This window comes from Gymnoscopelus microlampas (assembly GCF_963454915.1).
Source record: "Gymnoscopelus microlampas genome assembly, chromosome: 8".
NCBI classification, from domain to species: Eukaryota; Metazoa; Chordata; class Actinopteri; order Myctophiformes; family Myctophidae; genus Gymnoscopelus; species Gymnoscopelus microlampas.
Genome location: NC_139945.1, coordinates 20,570,803 through 20,593,241, shown reverse-complemented (window position 1 = coordinate 20,593,241; position 22,439 = coordinate 20,570,803). Strand labels below are relative to the sequence as shown.

General features: G+C 41.5%; 1 protein-coding gene across 3 annotated transcripts in view; it reads left to right on the top strand.

Moving 5' to 3' along the window:
• mark4b (MAP/microtubule affinity-regulating kinase 4b) overlaps positions 1-22,439 on the top strand; it is a 75,559-nt gene that overhangs the window by 8,652 nt on the left and 44,468 nt on the right. For all 3 annotated transcript variants that reach the window (XM_084064399.1, XM_084064398.1, XM_084064400.1), the window contains exons 2-3: positions 19,276-19,473; positions 20,787-20,840. In XM_084064399.1, the coding sequence (XP_083920525.1) occupies positions 19,276-19,473; positions 20,787-20,840 (252 nt within the window). The remainder of the gene's footprint in view (positions 1-19,275; positions 19,474-20,786; positions 20,841-22,439) is intronic.

Genomic DNA, 22,439 nt, shown 5'->3' with positions numbered 1-22,439 from the left:
AAATTGGACTAGGAAGTGTCATGACTCTGACTTTTTGAGATAATGTTTATGATGCCATAGTAACCAACTAGCCATAATTATTATTTATTTATCATTAGGAAGTAAATAAACGACTTGGCAGAAGAAAAAGAGAGAGTTCTTGCAACAAAGGTCACAAGCCATATATGATGTCCAACATAGCACAGTGACAGGACATGATAGTATATACTTCAGCTCACAGAGGACACAGCATAAGACCGACAGTAACCTTTATTTAAAAGGGAAGTGGCCATTCAGTTCTGCTGTTTTTTTATTAAGACAGACGGTAGAAAAAATGAGACAGTACAAGGGAAGCATGGGAGACGAGACTGTAACAGAGTTCGATTCTAGTAGTTCTAGTTGGTTCAAGAATGGGGCTACTAAACAGCCAACCACCAATAGGCATGGAAATGTTTTGTGACATTAAAGATAAACATAGTCACTTTAAGCTCTGTTTCTAAATATGTCTAGTATAGAAACCCCTTGTTTCAACCAATTAATCACATTGCCAGTGCTAGTCTCACAGTAGCTAGAGGATTAAATATTAGACATCTAACGTCTGGGTCACAACTGTAAAAACAGAAAAAAAGTGTGACAGCCTCAGAATTCCGTTAAAGCCAAGCTGATCTGAGGACAGACATACTGACTTGTTGGAATTGAATACGTAAGACAGTGGGTGTGACCACGTGAGACTAGGTCAGTGCTAATCCTTGAGTAGAGAACAAAAACCTTCCTGATTAAACCTCATTTAGCAGATGCTAAAGAGTAGAAGCCATAACCATTGGCAATATGTGACCATATTCACACAACAGCCATTTTGACATACACGAGCAGACACACAACAAGCTCATAATCATAACCATAAACATGGAAGTAGATGTGTGATATAACCTACAAACATTACACTACATATTTTGTACTGCACTGTTTTTTTTGTCCCACACCACACTCTTTGTGAAATTGCCAGCACGCAACTTGAGGAAATGAAACTCCTGCTGCACGCACACACAGCCAGGTGTGTGTGCGTGCCCCCCCCCCCCCCCCCCTTCTTTTTTTTTTTTACAGAGAAAGCACCCCTAGATCTGTATTGTTGTTGGCCTTTTCGCGTATATTGCTTTTGGAACGAGGAAGAGGAACCATTGAGGAAGGTTGTGGAACATTATGCAAACCTTGCCTAGTCATGGTGCGTGAGACAGACAGGCGTGGTAGAAGAGTGAGAGGGAGTGAGATAACACAATCAGTTTGTCTCACAGAGAGAGGTGAAGAGAAAGACACACACGGGGAGAGGGAGTGACAGACAGGCCCATGGAGAGAGAGATAGACTCAAGGAGTGACTCATCACTTTAATCCATTGCAGCTGATTTCAACAAAATAAATCTGTTTGTCTGATGACCGAAGCCCTGGGGTGATGGGAGATGCTGAATAACATGGCAGAACTCCAGAGAAACAGTGAAAGTAGCACTCTGTCTGTGTGCCCCAGTGTTGATTTTGTCGACTATGACATTGGCTACCCTTTTTTCACTGACGAAAACAAAATAAAAACTAAGCTACGATGCCTAAAACTAAGACTAAATATATTGACAATTTTGTCAACAAATAAAAACTAGACTAAAATGTCCGGGAGGGAACTAGTGGAGAACGAGAACGAAATCAGCCATTACCATGCCATCAAGGCCAGCAAAAATACATTTTAGTTGACTAAATCAACTGTATATTTAGTTGACCTATAATCTTTTGATATTTAGTCGACTAAAACTAGACTAAAACTTTTCAGATGACTAAAATATGACAAAACTAAATGGAGTTTTATTCAAAAGACTATGGCTAAAACTAAATCAAAATGTGCTGTCAAAATCAACACTGGTGTGCCCACATTTCAGTCCCGTCTGTCTACAGTTGAGCTCTCTGTTTCTCTGTGTACAGTACATCTCTATCTGTCTTCATCTATCGCTGTTCAATCTGGACAGTTTAGTAGTCTGTGTGCACCTCGGCTCTCTGCTAGGAGGACGATCCTGTTGCACTTTGCATACTGGAGTTGGACCATGCCAGGCCAGCCCAGGGGAGGAAGGTTGTCTTTTGACCCTATGATGTCAGGTGGTTGTCCTGAATCCCCATGTTGGGCATAGCACATTAGATTTAGCTATAATAATAAGCCAGAAATACAGACACTCTTGACCTCTCTAGTCTCCCCGCATTGTCAGAGGTCCAGGAGGTGGAGTTGCTGGACATGCCGATTACTGAGGAGATCATGGACGTTATTAAATGTCTCCCTTTTGGTAAGCCCCGGGCGCAGACGGCTTCAGTTCAGTGCAGAGTTTTATAAGGTATAAGGGGCTTGCCTCTTCACTTTTACAGGTGTATTATGATGCTTTAGTCTGTGTGTGTATATGTCTGTGATGTTAAAAGACTGGCAAGGATGCGCTGGAATGCAAGAATTATGGACCTATTAGCTTGATTGAATGCAATAGTAAAATTCCTTGGTTTTAAATGAGAAAATCAGCAGCTATGTTTCTTAAAAGACATATCTCTGAATTAATTATTCATCTTTATTGCCTTGCCTTATTGTTAGTTGGCACATAACCAAAACAACCTCAAGCTAAATCTGATCGCTAAATAAGAGCCACTGAGTAATTGTGGCATTCATAATTTGATTAGTCTATTTAATCATTTCAACAATCAGTGGATTAATCGACTATCCAAATACTTGTTAGATGCAGCCCTAGTACTGTAGCTATGCCGATAATATTAGACGACTGATTAATATCCTGTGGCATTCTCGGAATGAGTCAGCCCCTTCTGCAGACCTTTCTTTGGATGCAGAGAAGGCCTAAACGGGGTGGAGTAGCAAAAGCCTTCTTATACCCTGGAGTCGTTTGATTTCACCTCAAAGTTCATTAGCTGGATTAAGCTCTTATACCAATCCTAGGGCCTCCAATAACAAATGGTGTTATTTCACAGCCTTTTGAGCTGCATAGGGGAATATGCCATGGCTGCCTTTTTTTCATCAGCATCTTGGTGCTAGGGGAACAATGTAAAAGCAGTACACTTAAATCTTTTAATGATCTGAGGTGCCATTATGACTTATCCCAGCATCGTTTGTTGAAGTTTACAGCTTAGACACTTAGTCTACTCTAAATCTGGGTCTGTCTAAAAACCTCACCCTAGCTAATATAGGCATGTACTGACTACTGACACAATTAATGGATGGCTTTGGTAAAGGACATACGGCTTTGCTTTACTATAGGACTCCTCTGAAAGTCTCAGACTAGATTATAACTAAGACAGGACTTCATTTATCACTCACAAATGAAGTAGGATTCTTCATAACTTCAAAAAGATGTCCAAGGAACTCAAAACTTGCCTGATTCAATTTTAAACAGGATTTACTGGACCCCAACCAAATAGCATAGTCAAATTAACACCAACATGACATGATGCCAAGTTGATGAGGGTACAATGTTCCATGTTGTGGGGTTGCCAAGAGATGCCTGAAAACGTTTTGGATGTTGTTGAAAGTTCCTTTTCCCCCTGGCATATCTTGGGCTACCCTGTGCCTTTGGTTGACGAACCATCGTGGGATTATGGGTACAGACGTCATTAATGCTCTGCTGCCTCTGCTGTGAACCTAGTGCAGGGGTGGGCAACTTTGATGATGGAGAGGGCCACTGTATTTCCACTCTCACTCCAGAAGGCCACATTGCATATGCTGTACAGAAACCTCTTATCTCTGTATTTTAACTTTTCTTCGTAATTAATGCTCTACTTTGTCATTCTATGTCGCAAAGTAGCAAAAATAGCCGATCTACAAGCCCAAAACACGCCGTAGTGCGATGCGTTGAGCTTGTAGATCTGCTATTTTTTGCTATTGTTAATTGGAATACTATAAAGTATCATTTTTATTTCATTTCAAATGCATTTAGTTATACCTATGTTAACTTTATGAACTTAAATACAAATACATTGGACATAAAAAAGACAATACATTTTTAATACTAGTCATAAAGCTACTAATATAGACTGAAGTAATTAAAGTGGATCATTTTTGCATATTTGGAATTGTAACAGCTGAAATAAATAATGTATCAGTATTCCGATATTAACCTGTGGGCCACATTAAGTGACGGTGGGGGCCGCATGTGGCCCCCGGACCGCCAGTTGCCCATGTATGACCTAGTGGCACATCCAGCTGGGGAGAATAACTGCGATGGAAGACCTACTGAAGTATTCAGACTTGTGACTAGGGTGTACTGTATATAATGATAATAATTTCCTTTCTTTTTTCTTTCGGGGGGAAGTCTCTGTGTTTCCTTGTACATATATACATACATGTCAGTATTGTTGTGGACACATACTCTCACACATTGTGGAATAATGGAATAGTTATCATGGTAGTATCTTAGTGATTCTGATGGCAGATTTACTCATGTTTTGAACACATCAGTCCTGAAGCCATACAAACACACCATCGTTGTCATTTTTCTGTCAATGTCCACTTCCTGGTCTCGCCTACCAGGAAACGCCTGTGGTGTTTTGTTAGGGGAGCACATGACCATCTCTAACGTCAGTGCAGGAAATGAAGCAAGTAAAGTTTGTACAGTTTCCTGCAGATTTGACTCTAGCCTAAAAGCTAGCGAGCACAGATCAAAGCAAAACTATATGGCTTATTTCTAGTCGGATTCTAATGAAACCACCCCAAATAAATAATGAGATTGGGCACTACTCTAAACTTTATATTTCTTCTTTACTGAGACAGTGTAGTTTGGAAGGGTGAAATCACAGGAGAGGATGTGACCCTATGACTGCAGATTGTATTAGAAATAATCACCCAACGGCATTAAAGTGCTCTTTCTTTTTTCATATGATTTATTTAATGGGGTTTTATGGGATAGCCAGTACTAGGGATGTGACTAATTGTTTGTTTTTTTGTAAGAGATATAAAAACGTTATGCTGCATAATTTGCGCTGCACTAGTTTTTCATCTAGCTTGTCGAAACTCCCTTACACAAATCCAACATCACATTCACAACTTGCCAGCAGCTGCAACTTGAGTAAAACACAGATACACACTGTGTGTGCCTCTCCTGTTTGGAAAACACAGTAGCTACTGTAGTTTTTTTTTAACATTTAGGAAAACATTGTTTTCACAAAACACCTATTCAAAGCAACACACACTGATGTTCTATTTATTTTTGTTCTTATATTATGGGGGCACTCTATTATGGTAAACAGTCATGGTGTAGCTATACAGTGTTGTTTCTGAGTTGTGGTGATATTGTTTTAAGTGGTTGTGTTAAGGTGAGTGACATTGTTAAGTGGTGGTGACAGTGTGTTAAGTTGTGTTGTGTTGACAGTGTGTTAAGTTGTGTTGTGTTGACAGTGTGTTAAGTGGGGTTGTGTTGTATGATGACAGTGTGTTTAGTGGTGTTGTGTTATGATGACAGGGTGTTAAGTTAAGTGGTGTTGAGTGATGACAGTGTTACGTCTAGTGGTTTTGTGGGGTGACAGTGTGTTAAGTGGTGTTGTGACAGTGTGTTCAGTGGTGTTGTTAGGGTGACAGTGTGTTTGTTGTGCAGTGTAGACAGGGCCAGTGCCGCTAGCCTGGGGCTAGGAGGTCAAGAGTCAGCACAACTGGACAGAGGAAGAGGAAATGGACTGGTGTTCTATTTTCTCCGTGTGTGTGTGTGTGTGTGTGTGTGTGTGTGTGTGTGTCAGGGCTTAGCCCTTTGAGGATGTAATGATGACTATAGTTTATTTGTACAGCACCTTTCATAAAAAAAAAAAGAAATACAGCTGAAAGTGCATTAACCCATTAAGACCTGAGACGATTCTTAAAAATATTTTTTTTGAAAAAATTAAAAAAAAAAAATTTTTTTCAAGATTTAAAAAAAATAGCAGATCTACAAGCTCATAGCAGAAATAGATCTGCTATTTTTGAATAGCCAAATAAATCTAAAGTGACACAGATGCGTTCCAGGTCTTAATGGGTCAAAGTACATTAAAGAGATTATAGAAAAGATAAACTTAAAAAGAAAGCAGCTACAATTCTTAAAGCACATAATCAAAAGACATTTAAATGGAGAATAAAATGTGTTGGCTGCATGTGTGTGTGTGTGTGTGTGTGTGTGTGTGTGTGTGTGTGTGTGTGTGTGTGTGTGTGTGTGTGTGTGTGTGTGTGTGTGTGTGTGTGTGTGTGTGTGTGTGTGTGTGTACTAATGTATCATTAATGTATGATTGAGTCTGTGTGTGTTTGGACATGTGTGTACCTGCGTGTCCATGCCGGGTCGTTGTCTGCAGGGGGTATTGTGTAAGGACAGGATGTGTGACGCTGGCACCTTGCAGTGTGTGTGTGTGTGTAACCTTGAGCCATCCCTCGAACATCACACACTCACATGTGCGTGCGTGCGCGCGCGCACGCACACACACACACACACACACACACACCACACACACACACACACACACACACACACACACACACACACACACACACACACACACACACACACACACACACACACACACACACACAACACACACAAGAGAGAGGACTGTATCCTGGCCGCCGCAGGACTCCTCCCTTTGGGTGGAGTCCATTGTTTTGAAATCCTTTTTTTGTTGGTCATACTGCATGACATGACGTAACGGTTATCAGATCTCCTCCACTATGAGAGATGGAGAGGAGACAGTGATATATCAATATTTTGACCCCCATGTCAAAATATTTTGCCATGGCGGTCGGCGGCCAAAAACACATAATTTTTAGGGTCCTGGACACTTTTTTTGCTTTTTTCGCTTGCTGAATATGAACGATTTTCAACTAAATCACTACACATTGCAGAGAGAGAGAGAGAGAGAGAGAGAGAGAGAGAGGAGAGAGAGAGAGAGAGAGAGAGAGAGAGAGAGAGAGAGAGAGAGAGAGAGAGAGAGAGAGAGAGAGAGAGAGAGAGAGAGAGAGAGAGAGAGAGAGAGAGAGAGAGAGAGAGAGAGAGAGAGAGAGAGAGAGAGAGAGAGAGAGAGAGAGAGAGAGAGAGAGAGAGAGAGAGAGAGAGAGAGAGAGAGAGAGAGAGAGAGAGAGAGAGAGAGAGAGAGAGAGAGAGAGAGAGAGAGAGAGAGCATGCTTAGAGACAACATCTCGCATTATCAATACCTGTTCTATCCATCTAACATGGGAACAGTCACATGACCGAACTTAAACATTAAGGAGGCTAATGTGGGAATGACTCACCTCTTCCTATTCGGGCACGTTATGTTTTTTGATAATACATTATTAGGTTTCGAGAGCCTATCAGGCTTCGAACCCTATTACATCTCTACACTTTCATTATTATTCTTCCGCCGGTTTTGCCAGTTCTGGCCTAACCGCCTGGTCACTTTTTATGAAATTCGGCAATATGGTAGAGGGCTATGCCAAACGGCGAAAACCCGAAACTCACAAACATTGGCCAAAGGGTGGCGCTGTAGCACTCAATTGAAATATGCCAACTTTGAACAGGTACAGCTCATGCCCTGTTCGACCTACAGCCATGAAACTTTGATACCCACATGCGTCCTCCTCATGCCTAACAACTTTCGCTGTTTGACTTTTGACCTCTGACCTTTAGATCTCCCACCATTTCGAATTCTATGAAAAGCAGTAAAAAGCAGTAAAAAAAATCACTTCTCCTGGGATTTATGAGCAATCTGTACGAAACTGTATACACATGAACTTTGGACCAATGCCGACAAACGTAACTTAGCGGATTTTCCATAAGTGAAAACGTTAAGCTTTTATAAGCCAATGAAAATTGCAGCTTTTTTTAAATTATTCATCTGCCCCTAACACATACATGCAGACTCACATTTGTTTGACACTTTGCAATATTGTAGAGGGTCCTTCCAAGTATCACTGAAACCAATCTTACTCCAATTGGTCAAAGGGGGGCGCTATAGCAATTTTTTGAAAATGCAAACTTTAAACAGGCAAAAGTCATGCCTCGTTTGGCCGACAGCCGTTAAACCTGCTTACACATGTGCCTTGACTCATGAGGAACACATGTATCACTTTGACCAGTAAGCTCTGCCCTTAGATTGTCTGCAATTTTGAGCAGTTTGAAAAACATTTAAATCCAGGATTTCTGAGCAATTTGCATGAAACTGTGTCAAATACATGTTTGAGGCCCTTTTTCACAGGTTCAGGTGTGTTGGTTCAATAGCTTGATCGCTTAATCATCTGCCTTGAAACCATAGGGTAGCCGGTTCGAATCCCACCTCAGGTAGTCTTAATTATAATTGCATTGCACACAACATGACTATATCAATGAATACATGTGCAATTGTTAAAGATGACGAGAAATGAATACTTGAAAGTAGTTATTTTCAATGTATGACGTACTTCATTCGCGCTTTTGTTTTGTTTTGTTGGATTCTCCCTTTTCACTGTCTAAGGCTGTGTATTGGATAGCTCCACCAGTATGTGTGAGTCTCATGTGCCGAAGGTCCCTGGTTCGAATCCCACTTATTACAGTTCACATTTAAATTGCATTGTACAAAACATGACCCTGTTAATTCAGACATGTGCAATGTTTAGACAATAACACGAAATGCTTTTGAGAGTAGTTGTTTTTTATGTATGACATACTTTCTTGTGAAAATAGACGATCTACAATCTCACACCTTTTTAGATAGCAACGCGTTGTGAGCTTGTAGATCGACTATTTTCCACTAGTTTCCATTCCGAAATATATTGAGCAGTTTGAAAAACATTTAAACCAAGGATTTCTGAGCAATTTGCGTGAAAGTGTGTCATGTGTGTAAACTCCCTTTTCACTAGTACAGGTCTGTTGGCCCAATGGCTTAATCATCTGCCTTGAAACCACAGGGTTCCTGGTTCGAATCCCACGTCATGTAGAATTCATTATAATTGCATTGCACACAACATGACTGTATCAATGAATACATGTGCAATTGTTAACCAGTAAACTCCGCCCTTAGATTGTCTGCAATTTTGAGCAGTTTGAAAAACATTTAAATCCACTATTTCTGAGCAATTTGCGTGAAAGTGTGTCATGTGTGTGAACTCCCTTTTCATCAGTTCGGGTCTGTTGGCCCAATGGCTTAATCATCTGCCTTGATACCAGAGGGTCGCCGGTTCAAATCTCACCTCATGCAGACCTCAACTCAATTGCATTGCACACAACATGACTGTATCAATGAATGACCAATGCCGACAGACGTGAGCAAGCAGATTTTCCATAAGTGAAAACGTTAAGCTTTTTATAAGCCAATGAAAATTGCAGTTTTATGACAATTATTCATCTGCCCCTAAAACATACATGCAGACTCGCATTTGTTTGACACTTTGCAATATTGTAGAAGGTCATTCCAAGTATCACTGAAACCAATCTTACTCCAATTGGTCAAAGGGGGGCGCTATAGCAATTTTTTGAAAATGCAAACTTTAAACAGGCAAAAGTCATGCCTCGTTTGGCCGACAGCCGTTAAACCTGCTTACACATGTGCCTTGACTCATGAGGAACACATGTATCACTTTGACCAGTAAGCTCTGCCCTTAGATTGTCTGCAATTTTGAGCAGTTTGAAAAACATTTAAATCCAGGATTTCTGAGCAATTTGCGTGAAAGTGTGTCATGTGTTTGAACTCCCTTTTCACTAGTTCAGGTGTGTAGGTTCAATAGCTTGATAGCTTAATCATCTGCCATGAAACCACAGGGTTGCTGGTTCGAATCCCACCTCAGGTAGACTTCATTATAATTGCATTGCACACAACATGACTGTATCAATGAGGAACATATCTATCACTTTGACCAGTAAGCTCCGCCCTTAGATTGTCTGCAATTTTGAGCAGTTTGAAAAACATTTAAATCCAGCATTTCTGAGCAATTTGCGTGAAAGTGTGTCATGTGTGTGAACTCCTTTTTCATCAGTTCGGGTCTGTTGGCCCAATGGCTTAATCATCTGCCTTGATACCACAGGGTCGCTGGTTCAAATCTCACCTCATGCAGACCTCAACTCAATTGCATTGCACACAACATGACTGTATCAATGCATGTGCAATTGTTAAAGATAACGAGAAATGCATACTTGAAAGTAGTTATTTTCAATGTATGACGTAATTCATTTGCCCTTTTGTTTTGTGTTGTTGGATTCTCCTTTCTCACTATCTGATGCTGTCGATTCAATAGCTCCACCAGTAGAGTGTGAGAGTGTCAACAGACACCATCAGGGAGGCCATATCTCTAGCTCAATGAGAAGAGAGGCAGCCTGTGAATCCATAGGTCGCTGGTTCGATCCCTGTCCCCAACAATGCGTTGAGGTGATCATCATTTGGAATTCCCCCTATTCCCATGGATTGGATCCACCCCTCTCACTCATCACCAATCACACCTGCCACATGCACAGTACAATTTTTAGGTACTTTTACTTTACTACTCTACTCTACTGCAATTACAGCAGATGACAGCTTTAGTTACTTGTTACTTTGCAGATGTAATTATTAATACAACACCTACAGTAACCACATACAGCCGATCTACAATGTGACGCGTTATGAGCTTGTATGTATATAATAAGCAACCCATGCTGTATGATAACTTACCACATATGAAATCCAATTCTGTCTATCCAATGGCTCAGTCTGTACTGTGGCCATAGCTGAGTGGTTAGTGAGCCCACCTAGGGAGCCAGAGGCCCTGGTTACCCCAGGTACGATTCCAGGCCAGGCCAGCAAATGTGTCGATGAAATGAAATTTGTCCCTGAGCAAGACTCTTAACCCCTAATTGCTCACAGGCCCTCATTGGAAACAAGACCGCAAGGACTTTCATGAACGGACCTGGAATTATCCTTATCCTTTACACTGTCTACCCACAAGTCTATAGGTCCCTGGTTCAAACCTCAATTTAACCGGTCCAAATATAATTTACTGAACAAAAATCATGACTTTGTTAATTAATGCATGTTCACTTCTTCTCTCTCGCTCTCTCTCTTACTGCCTCTCTTTCTCACTGCCTCTCTCTCTCTCTCCCTCTCTCTCTCTCTCTCTCTCTCTCTTTCTTTTCTCTCTCTCTCTCTCTCTCTCTCTCTCTCTCTCTCTCTCTCTCTCTCTCTCTCTCTCTCTCTCTCTCTCTCTCTCTCTCTCTCTCCCCTTCTCTCTCTCTCTCCCTCTCCCTCTCCCTCTCCCTCTCTCTCTCTCTCTCTCTCTCTGTCACTGTCTGTCTGTCTGCCAGTCTGCCACTCTGTCACTGTCTGTCTGTCTGCCAGTCTGCCACTCTGTCACTGTCTGTCTGTCTGTCTGTCTGCCAGTCTGCCACTCTGTCACTCTGTCACAGTCTGTCTGTCTGCCAGTCTGCCACTCTGTCACTGTCTGTCTGTCTGCCAGTCTGCCACTCTGTCACTGTCTGTCTGTCTGCCAGTCTGCCACTCTCTCACTGTCTGTCTGTCTGCCAGTCTGCCAGTCTGCCACAGTCTGTCTGTCTGCCAGTCTGCCACTCTGTCACTGTCTGTCTGTCTGTCTGCCAGTCTGCCACTCTGCCACTCTGTCACAGTCTGTCTGTTTGTCTGTCTGCCACTCTGTCACAGTCTGCCAGTCTGTCACAGTCTGCCAGTCTGCCACTCTGTCACTGTCTGTCTGTCTGCCAGTCTGCCAGTCTGCCACAGTCTGTCTGTCTGCCAGTCTGCCAGTCTGCCACAGTCTGTCACAGTCTGCCAGTCTGCCAGTCTGCCACTCTGTCACAGTCTGCCAGTCTGCCACTCTGTCAAAGTCTGCCAGTCTGCCAGTCTGCCACTCTGTCACAGTCTGCCAGTCTGCCATTATTCTCGAAACCGCTCATTGCTGCTTGCAGCTATATTTTGTATTTATTTTTGCGCAGCAATGTACTTAGATTCCTGGAAATGCTGCATAAGAGAAGCCTTTCTTGTTTTCAGAATCAGGTAATGAATAGGCCCTAGCTTCCACTTGTTTATATGTTTTTGAAACGGAGAGGATGAGAGGAAACATTCCTAATGGACCAAATCATTTATGAGCGAGGGGCGAAACAATCCCATAACAACAAGATTGATGAATGTGTCCATTCATAACACAGTAGCAGTGCATTTCTATTGAGGCATACGCCCACACACACAGATACAAATGGAAGATGGTTCATGTGCATAGCAACTGTTGGAATGCCATACAGTATATGTTAGTTTTAATATTTTTTGAATGTTCGTATTTTCAGTGAGTACTGGAAGAGCTTATTTGGAAATGATTCAGGTTCCCAAACTTTTTTTGCTCGAGACCCAAAAGATACATTCGGTGTCTCCCCGGGACTCGGACGTAGAAAATACATTATGAATTAGCTACTGATGCCCTATTTCAAAAATAGCCTACAATATCTACAAGCTCACAACCAAAACATGGGTCACGACCCATTCTTTGGGACACACTGGTTTAAACAACACAGATCCTATTGGTCTCTCTCTCGCACACATGCATACGTTTCAACACCTTTCCTGCCTTATACCCACAACTGAGGTTGCAACATAACAAGAGCCTGATATTATTGTTTGTTTGCTTGTTGTTTTGGTTGTCCTAGATAAGAATGAGAAAACGCTGTTGGCACGAGGTCATGTTAAGTTATTGTTCCACACTAGGCAAGACGGCCTTAAAGGTAGGGCAAAGGGATAGCACAACACATATTGTGGACAATAGGCCAGACACTCCACAAACATATCTTCCATGTGAGGAGATGCAACAGATGATAACGATGATGATGATGTGGATGTTTTCCATTTCACATCAGGAACATCTCATCTGACTGTCATCCTCCCATGACAAGTTATGGCTCATCTATTCAAACCGCCACACCATTATACCGTCTGTAAACAGGGATTTATAACCCGGTTGACTAAAAATCCATACCACCCCAGCCCTGGTCAGGATGCAAATATGATATGCAAATATGATATGCCACACGTGCCACTGCTTATCAAAGAGGGGTCCAGGGACCCCCAGCGTATGTTATGTCCGTCCGCCCGTTTAGAGCACGGGATTTCAAACAGCTGTTATGTCCGTGTAAGCACGGGATGATGTCCGTGTAAGCACGGGATTTTAAACCGCTATAACTCCAGTTTGCAGCATGCCACCAACTCCAAATTTGGTATGTGGACTTAGACCACCAATAGGGACGAGCATGAATTGCTGAAGTTATCAAAGAGGGGTCCAGGGACCCCCAAGCACGGGATGAGCACGGGATTTTAAACAGCTATAACTCCAGTTTGCAGCATGCCACCAAGTCCAAACTTGGTATGTGGACTTAGACCACCAATAGGGACGAGCATGAATTGCTGAAGCCCCGCCCCCTCTGTCTTCCCATTGGCTGGCCTTTAAACAGCCATACCTCAAGTTCACAGCATGCTAGGGAGTACAAATTTTGAACATGGACTAAAACCACCAATAGGGACAAACTGTAATTACTTAAGCCCCGCCCCCTCTGTCTGCCCATTGGCTGGCCTTTAAACAGCCACCATTCCAGTTTGCAGCATGCTACCAAGTGCAAATTTGGTAAGTGGACTCAGACCACCAATAGGGACGAACTGAAATGAGTTAAGCCCCGCCCCAAAGGCACCGCTTCCTTCACACAGGGTGTGATTTTTTAAGGTTGAGTGGTAAAAGTGAAAAAAAGAACTACCAAATATGAAAAAAAGAACCCTTTTCTGAGCACAACTGTGGGAACTTTGACGCAGTGTCACGCCTATTGACATATTTGACAAAGACTTATTGCCAACACTATTAGATGCACTGCTATCATACTGATTTAGAACAATGATTGTTTTGGATGGAGGAGGCAGAGTGAGCCCTGAAACTAAGGGGATTGTCACGGAGAATAGCGTTCCTTTCAATATTCAAGGACAAGGTACGGCTTGTGTGCTGAATGTGCAAATTATTCTGTAAGCACCGCCCCCAATCTCACTCTCTCCCTCTATCTGTCCTCTGTCTTTAATGTCACCCACCCTATATGTATTATCACGTAGTCGTAGGGGACTTCACCACTCTCTCCAACCCTCCTGTTCTTCTGCCTTAAACACACACACACACACATACGCGCAAGTACATTTTTACTTAAGTAAAAGTATCAATACTGCAATATAGAAATACTTTGTTACAGTTAAAGTAAAAGCCCGGAATTCAAAATGTACTTGAGTAAAAGCACAAATGTATTGGCATCAAAATGTACTTAAAGTACCTAAAGTAGAAGTACTCATTATGCAGAAAGTCCCATTTAAAGTTTTCAAATGTATACAAATCATTTTTAAAATAACAGATAGCCGAAATGTATTTAGGACTGAAGTGGTTAATGTATGTTTGTAATAATAATCAAAATCTACAAAGTAACTAATAACTAAAGTTTTCAAATACATTTAGTGGAGTAAAAGTACAGTATTTGGATCCGAGATGTAGTGGAGTAGAAGTAAAAGTATTGGAAATTGGAAATAGTGAAGTACAAATACCTCAGAATTGTACTTAAGTACAGTATTTAAGTAAATGTACTTTCCATCACTGCGTAGTGCGCGCGCATATGATGAGTACAACAGGATAAGCTGAAATTCCTGGATTTCATGACACACTACACACCCCCGGCCCTGTTATGTATGAATAATACCCACATGGCAGCCAAGAGGGCAGAGTAAATCCATAGGCTGTTCTTGATACAAGTATGTGAGGTGGGGGAGGGGAGGAGGAGGACGATGCTGGAAGGAGGTGGGGGTGGGGGGCTCGGGGGTGTCGTGAGACCTAAATTGATGTGAGGTCACTGAAGATGAAGACGCTGTCAGGGGTAGACAAAAGGGTTGGAGAGGAGAACAGTGGAGAAGGGGAGGCGCATCTATGGACGGAGGGGCAGAGGAGGTTGGCAGCACAACAGAATGCCATGGCACGGAGTCATAGAATTTCCGGGACAGCTTTTGTCCAAAGTGCATTAAGGTACTATGTGAATCTGAATAGAGTGTAGCTCATAGAAAATATAACCAATTTTTGGTCACGTTTATCGCTTGAAAATCTGTCCTTTTTTTTGTTTTTACAGTCAAAGTATAATTTATGGTTGTGGGCTGAATTTATGTTTTATTGTATGTAACATATCGTCTCTGTCGGGTGTCCAAAAGTGTTACTTTTCACGATTCAAATTCAAAGATAGAAAAAATAGCAGTTCTACAAGCTCAAAACGCGGCACAAAAAGTGCCGCGTTTCGAGCTTGTAGATCTGCTACTTATATGTTTGTGTGACCTGTGTGACCATGATCAATTTACGAAAAAAACAAGACATTTTAATATGAAGAGAAGACCGGTTTCTGCCCGACAACAACGATGTGTAATGTATTGCATCATATTTGTCTCCAACCTTTATGCTTATCGTGGCAACAAGATCTTTAATTCCAGCTATGCAATCCTATAGATATAAAAAGGGGGGGGGAAATTATTATCAAATAAAATAAAACCTTTAGGACTGCATGGTGGTGTGGGAAAGGTGCAAATATGAATGGAATGAGAAGGGGAGCAAAAAGCAGAAAGAAGGTAGTATTAAAGGACGGTGGTGGACTAGAAGAGGTGACTCAGGTCTCATCAGACCTAAGGGAAGTGGGTAGGGAAGCTAGTTATCCTAAGGCATTGGTTCTCAAAGTGAGGTCCGGGGACCCCCAGGGCTCCTTGGGGGGGCGTTCCAGGGGGTCCCCAGCTAAATGTGTTAATATAGCATCACAATCATTTTAACCACTTTAACCTTTTATACTTTGGCTATTCAAAAATAGCAAATATACAAGCTCATATGAGTGCTCATATCCCCCCCGACGGGTATGGTCTAGTCTTATTTAACTCTTTGTCATGTCAATAATTAGCATACTTCATACATGATTTCATATTTTAAAGTGAATAACATTGCTTACTAGTATTAACTTTAGTTTTTTTCCCCTTACGGCAATCATGAACTCATAATCTACCCACAATCAATGGACGCGTCCACTTGGTTACATTTGTACGCTCTCAGAGCTGAAGTAACACTGAGGGTTTTACTGTGCACGATAGCTTGTGTCTTTTGTCCGCTGATGTGTTGTTGTGTCTGTATGGTGTGTGTGTGCTGTGTGGTTGCGTGGATGCAGCACATGCATGCAGCACAGTGAAAGTGTGTGAGCGTGTGAATATCTGTGTGTGTGGGAAAGTCACTAGACCTTGTGATCTGAGCTCGCTGCTACTGTGTACTATTCATGGACAGATAGTTCTCCACAGGACACAGCGGGGCTATGTCAAGGTGATGTGGTTTTATCAGACCTCAGATCTGACTCTGTGTGTGTGTGTGTTTGTGTGTGGTCATCAGTCTGTGGGAACCATGTGGGAATAGAGAATAGCTTGTGCTGAAGACTAATCATGAGATTCCTGGTCTATTTATCTCAGATGAAAGTCTCCCCCTCACCATACAATTATTGCATCTTTTACTGTAGGGATTTTCATGGTGTTTAAATCTTTGAATCTGTTTAAAATTTCTCCCTCTACTTTTAAATGTCTAATCTGTATTTCCCTTGTGGGGCCCCTGTTGAAACGGTAGTGCTCCACCGATGGCTTAATGACGTAGTGATTTATTGGACCGAGGGAAGTCTAAATTTATTGTCTGAGCTACTTTTATATCCTCAAGTAGGCCAGTCTTCAGGATGCAGAGTAATCAGCTGATTACATTGATGGCAAGCAATCAATCTGGCGTGATAGGAAGTTTAAGGCCACTGTAAGATAAAATGTTATCCCTACTCCAGTACTGTAGTGCTCAGAGACAGTTCTGCAAACCCAAAGTACTGCTGGTTTTCATAGCAGTTTCCTTATTCAGGGACTGGTTTAGACCTGAGACAACAAGTGAATTCAGTTAACCTATCTGTCTGGTAGAATAGAAAACAAGGAGTAGTAGTCTGTATCCCCAGCATTGGAGTTGAAAACCCACTGGTTTGTTAACACCATGTTGCAAGGTGATTACTGACAGAGCAGCGCTATCAGTCTGCCCTAAATACCACCGACTGCCACTGAGCTCTGTCACTTCCCTGTTTGGAGCATGTGAAAGTGACTGTTTACTGAGAGGCAGCAACAACCTTCTGGATCTATGATTAGCTGTCAGAATCAGATAATATCAGTAGTCTATTTACAGTAGATTATTATAATAACATGGTTTGATATAGTCTCTCTCTATCAGTATCCTTCTTGGCAGGTTGTGTCAGTAAAGCCCGGTTTATACGTGGTATGGTGTGTCGCGTGTCGAACATAGCTGATCTACAAGCCCACAACATGTCGCATCCTTGGGGTTGTAGAGCTACTATGCTCAGCGTGCAGCATACATTTGGCATAGGTTTGTGTCAATCAGGCACTGGGAGTCCATGAACCTCCAAAGTGAACTCGGTATATATCTCGGTATATATCTCTGTAGTTTCCTCGACTTCCTTATGTGTTTGTGTGCTGGATTCCAAACCCACTACAGATGTCTCAAATGTATTAGTTTCCCGGGGAGAAATATCTTTATCTGCTTTAAACTGAGAGGGAAACAGATGGATGGATTTGAGTTTGTCATTTATGCTATGCTTAAAACTAATTGGACCCATTCGCCATTTGTCATGGTTTGAGTTAACAAATATTTTTGGAAATGCTAAGATTTGTCATTTATTTTCCTAGCAAAAGTACAAAGTGTGCCTTTCTGGCAGAGATCAGAAGAAAAACTGATCAGCTCACCCGGGAGTATTTTATAGTCACAGTGGTCTTTGAAGCGGGAGATAATAGAAAATCATGAGGAAAAACAACAACAAAAAACGAATGTGTCTTTTGTTGGGTTCCAGTCATAAACCCACAGCCCATGGTTTTAGGCCTGCTTTGCATATTATTCATTAATTGGAGCCTAGTCTCAAATATCCATATTAACATCTCTCATTTGAGTGGATGCTAAAGATTTTAATGAAATATATCTGCCATTTGTTGGTGAAGAGAGTCTACTTAGTTCCTTTTTTCCCGCAAGCAGTCAAGGACACATGGAAGGAAAGAGTATTGAACCTCGGCCCAAAGTCGCATTAGGGTGTGAAGGGAGCTAGCCATTAGTTGGGCAGATCAATAAGGCTATGCCAACTTGCCTCTCCTGTCCCATGTCACGTGTCTCCCACTAATGACCTCACACATGTGAGGAATGCTGGCTTTGTGGGGGTCATGGGTGACATTTAGGAAGCCTTGCACTTTTCCATGTACACTCGCTTTCTCACTTCTCCTCTGTCTTCATTTCTCAGTTGTTGCTCTGTGTATATCTGTGTATATCTTTCTTTATTTTTGTCTGTGTGACGCACACTCTATCTCTGTCTGTAGAACATTGCAGTGTGAAGTCTAATTGTCTGTTTAAAGTTTGTGTATTAACCACTTAAACCCCTCCCTTTTTCCTCCACGTTACTTGCTGTGAGCTTGTAGATCTGCTTTTCGAGGTGAACAGAATGTTTGCCTATTATGACATGCTTAGAATAGTTGATGCCAAAGATTATTGTAAACTCAAGTGATGTGTTTAGGTTAAAACAAAAAGTATTTTGTAAAAAGGTTAAAGCGCTATATATCTATAATCGGTGCTGTATGGAGTGTTTCTTCAGTAACAGAGGGGTCTTCTGTCTCTCCAGTTCTTTAGGAAACTGAAAATAGATATTCACGGTGGCTGCCAATTTCACCCAGTCAGTAGAGAGAACCCATTTATAAACAATTTTATAGTGTTCCAGTTCCAATTTTGTCTGCTCTTTTTGAGTTTATTTGATTCTTCTTCTCTTCCAATTTCAATTGTTTATCTTGCATCCTGTATGAATGCTCTCTCCTGATGGGATCAAATTGGTATCACAACCTGAATATGTATTTTCTGTTGACTAAAAAGCTGGAGAGATGTGGAGACCCCTGTTACTGAACAGGCACTATAGCAATGATTACTATTGGAATATATAGAGATATTTAACACTTATTTTAACAAAAATACAACCTTCTATAATAGAACTCATCCTATGCCTTGCTCAACTGTCCTATGCCCCTTCTTCCTTGGTCATCCAGTAGTTTTCTGCATATTTTTTGTAATGTGTTATAGTTCTGTAGTTGTTTTGTTTCCCCCTTGTATAGCGTTGATGCCATTCTGCTACCGAATTTCACCATTGTGATGACAAATCCTTTAATTTGCCCTCAATCAAAACAAACAGTTGTTTTGCTATACTCATGATCTGTCTTTTATCTACCGTCTTTTTTTCTCCTCAGCATACCTCCCTGTCGGCCAGCCGTTCAGAGAAAGGTACCGGTTGGTCGAGCCGGTCGCTAGGTGCACGATGTCGGAACTCCATCGCCTTGTGTTCCGACGAACAGCCTCACATAGGGAACTACCGGCTGCTCAAAACCATTGGCAAGGGCAACTTCGCCAAGGTCAAACTGGCACGCCACATACTGACTGGCAGAGAAGTGAGTCTGGTCTTATCAACTGGTGTTACTTAAGCCTGTCATACATTTTTCGTAATATTGAGATTAACCTAAAATCTAATAATTTATCCCTTAATTGTGTTAATTCATGCTATAATTACATGAAAACATTTTTTTTGTCTGAGATTGACTACTGTTAAGTGCTTTGCACATCTGTATGATTGGCTCTGAAAGTACAGAAATTATTTCAAAATGAGTTTGAAATCATTTCCAGTGAGGCCGCATGCTGAGTTTTGAGATGCATGGGTGAGGGTGTGTGTGTCTGTGTGTGCATTTGGATTGTATTGCACTGTGTTGTGTAGTTTAGTGTTGCATAATGTACAGTACGTACGTGTGTGTGTGTGCCTACCTATTCACATCTGTGCGTGTCTGACTGCAACTTTTCTATTCAGACACATTGTCGCCTGTCAGGCTCATAAAGTCTTGACCTACATTGGCTAAGTTGATAAATCCTTGGGGCTCAGTAGACTTCATCCCTCTGCCTCTTTGCTAGATCATGTGAGCTCTGCTGTCTGTCATATAAAGAAAAAAAACCTTAGTATATTGTTGGTTTACAGTGCTAACTTTGACCCGGTCACAGCAAATTGTTAAGTCTATTATATACTGCCTGTGTGGTTTGTTCAGTGGATCCCAGCAAGTGTGGACAAAATCCAATATCACAATATGTTTTTTTTTTACTAAATACCATAATATAGACTATTTTCTTTTCATAGATGCCCAGCCCTTATTTTAGTTCACCTTGTGTAATCTATGACTGAGTATTGTTTTATTTAATATCGTCTCTGTTGGGTGGAAACCTCATTATGTCCAAAACTGTACTTTTTGGGATTCAAATAAAAAAATGGCAGATCTACAAGCTTGAAACGTGCTGCTTTTCAAGCTTGTAGATCTGCTATTTATTTTGATACTTTTGTGTGACGCTGTAGTATGATCAAGTAGGGCATTCATTTACCAAAAATGTAGTACTGCCAACGTTTACTATACTGCAGGGGTTCATTCCACTGGTCCCACTGATGTGAAACGTATGCGTTCAAACATTTTATATGGGTTGTCTACAATTTGTCATCAAGTTGACAATATTTGCAGAGGAAAAACAGAGATCAACCAGGTGCTCAATGGAGATTAATAAAGTAAAAAACGTTGACTGAGAATATTGTTTTCAATATATGAAATAGAAGTGTAATGCACGTAATACATTGCATTGACATTCCTCTTATCACAGCCATATGTAGTATGGATTTCAAAATATTTATTTTTGATTGTCATTGTAATGTTCTTTCCTTTTCTGTCCTCAGGTTGCAATTAAGATCATCGATAAAACCCAGCTCAACCCAACCAGCCTACAGAAGGTAAGTGTGTGTCTGTATTTGTGCACATTGTACATGTCTGTGTGAGAGAGCGTATGTGAACAAATGATACAGTTTAAAGGTATACTATTAAAAACACACACACACACACACACACACACACACACACACACACACACAGAGCCACTGTTGTTAAAACAGGTCAGACATGTACGGTAATTGCGATGATGATTTATAGCAGAATGTTGTATCAGACTTTAGTCTCACTGATACATGATCACTTTTAGGAAACATATTTATGATTTAAGAATAGAAGCTTATTGTGTTGCTGCATGTATTTTAATGGTGCGTTCTCACTAGTGTCAAAGCAACAGGCTACAAGTCATTTTAACCACTTAAACCCCAGCATCTGTGTTGTGGGGAAAATATCAGATCGACAAGCTTGCAAGTTGCAACGCTGCGACGCGTTGTAAGCTTGTCGATCGACTATTTTCAGCCACAGCTTTCCCCACAAAACAGTAAAGACACTACTAGCATTGAGCCCTGAGAGACTGTGCTCAACCATATAGGGTTTAAGTGGTTAAAAGGAAGCCAGTGACATGAAACTACAAAGTGACGGCCGGCACTTATCACTGCATGACGCGCTGCGAAAGAAAGTTGAGCTGGCTTCAACTTTTTTCTGCACTCCAATGACGCAGTGAATCATCCACAATCACATGCTTTGTTGCATCATTTCCACTCCCAGTCTCTCTCCCCACAATTCCTGCTCCTTTCCATAAATGGAAGAAAAAGTCATTCTTGTTGTTAACCGGTTCTCTGTGCTCTGTAAACCTTACCCTTTTCATTTGCACAGTGTGGCTTGAGCAACACTTCCAACAGCGAGGCGGTGACAGTGTAGGTGGCCACACTTAGTCGTTTTGTAGGTTTCTACGCCGCGAGTTTCATGAGTCACTCTATATAAAATGCTCTAAGGCATAGTCAGCTGAAGCTTTTAGCCTAGCGGCTATTAAAAGTGATGACATAACACGTTTTGTTATGCACGTAGACTGGAATCATAACATGTCTTTCATAAGCATGACAAGTCATGTACCAAACACACTGTCCATCCATGGTGTAACTCGGTGGTTCTTAACCTTCTCTCTGGATCAGGGCCCACTTGAAAAACCTCAAAAGCGTTGGCGGCCCACCCATCTGACCACTTAGCACGACAGCCGATGGACATTTTCAGAGCATGTTTATTTTAATGATCGATCAAATGATTGTGTCCTGGCTTGGATCAGTTGGAACTAACGTAGTATACACACTGAAAACACACTTTCAAGGTTTTAAAGAAAAATACATTTTCTTTTTTATTTTAATGTTAAATTATCATTGCATTTATAGGGCCCTATTTTGCGCATTTTAAGTCTCAGGTCTTAAGACTAAGCTTAAGACCCGGCGGCGTGGCCAATGCTGTTTTGCTATTTCGAGTGGCCAAACAGCATTGGCCACGCCTCCAGGTCGCACAAAATGGGGCCCATGGTGTTTTTTTTACCAATTATTTGGGGGCCCACTTGCAATATCATCGCGGCCCACCAGTGGGCCCTGGCCCACAGGTTGAGAACCACTGGTGTAGCTGTATGAGTGCATTTACTGTACATT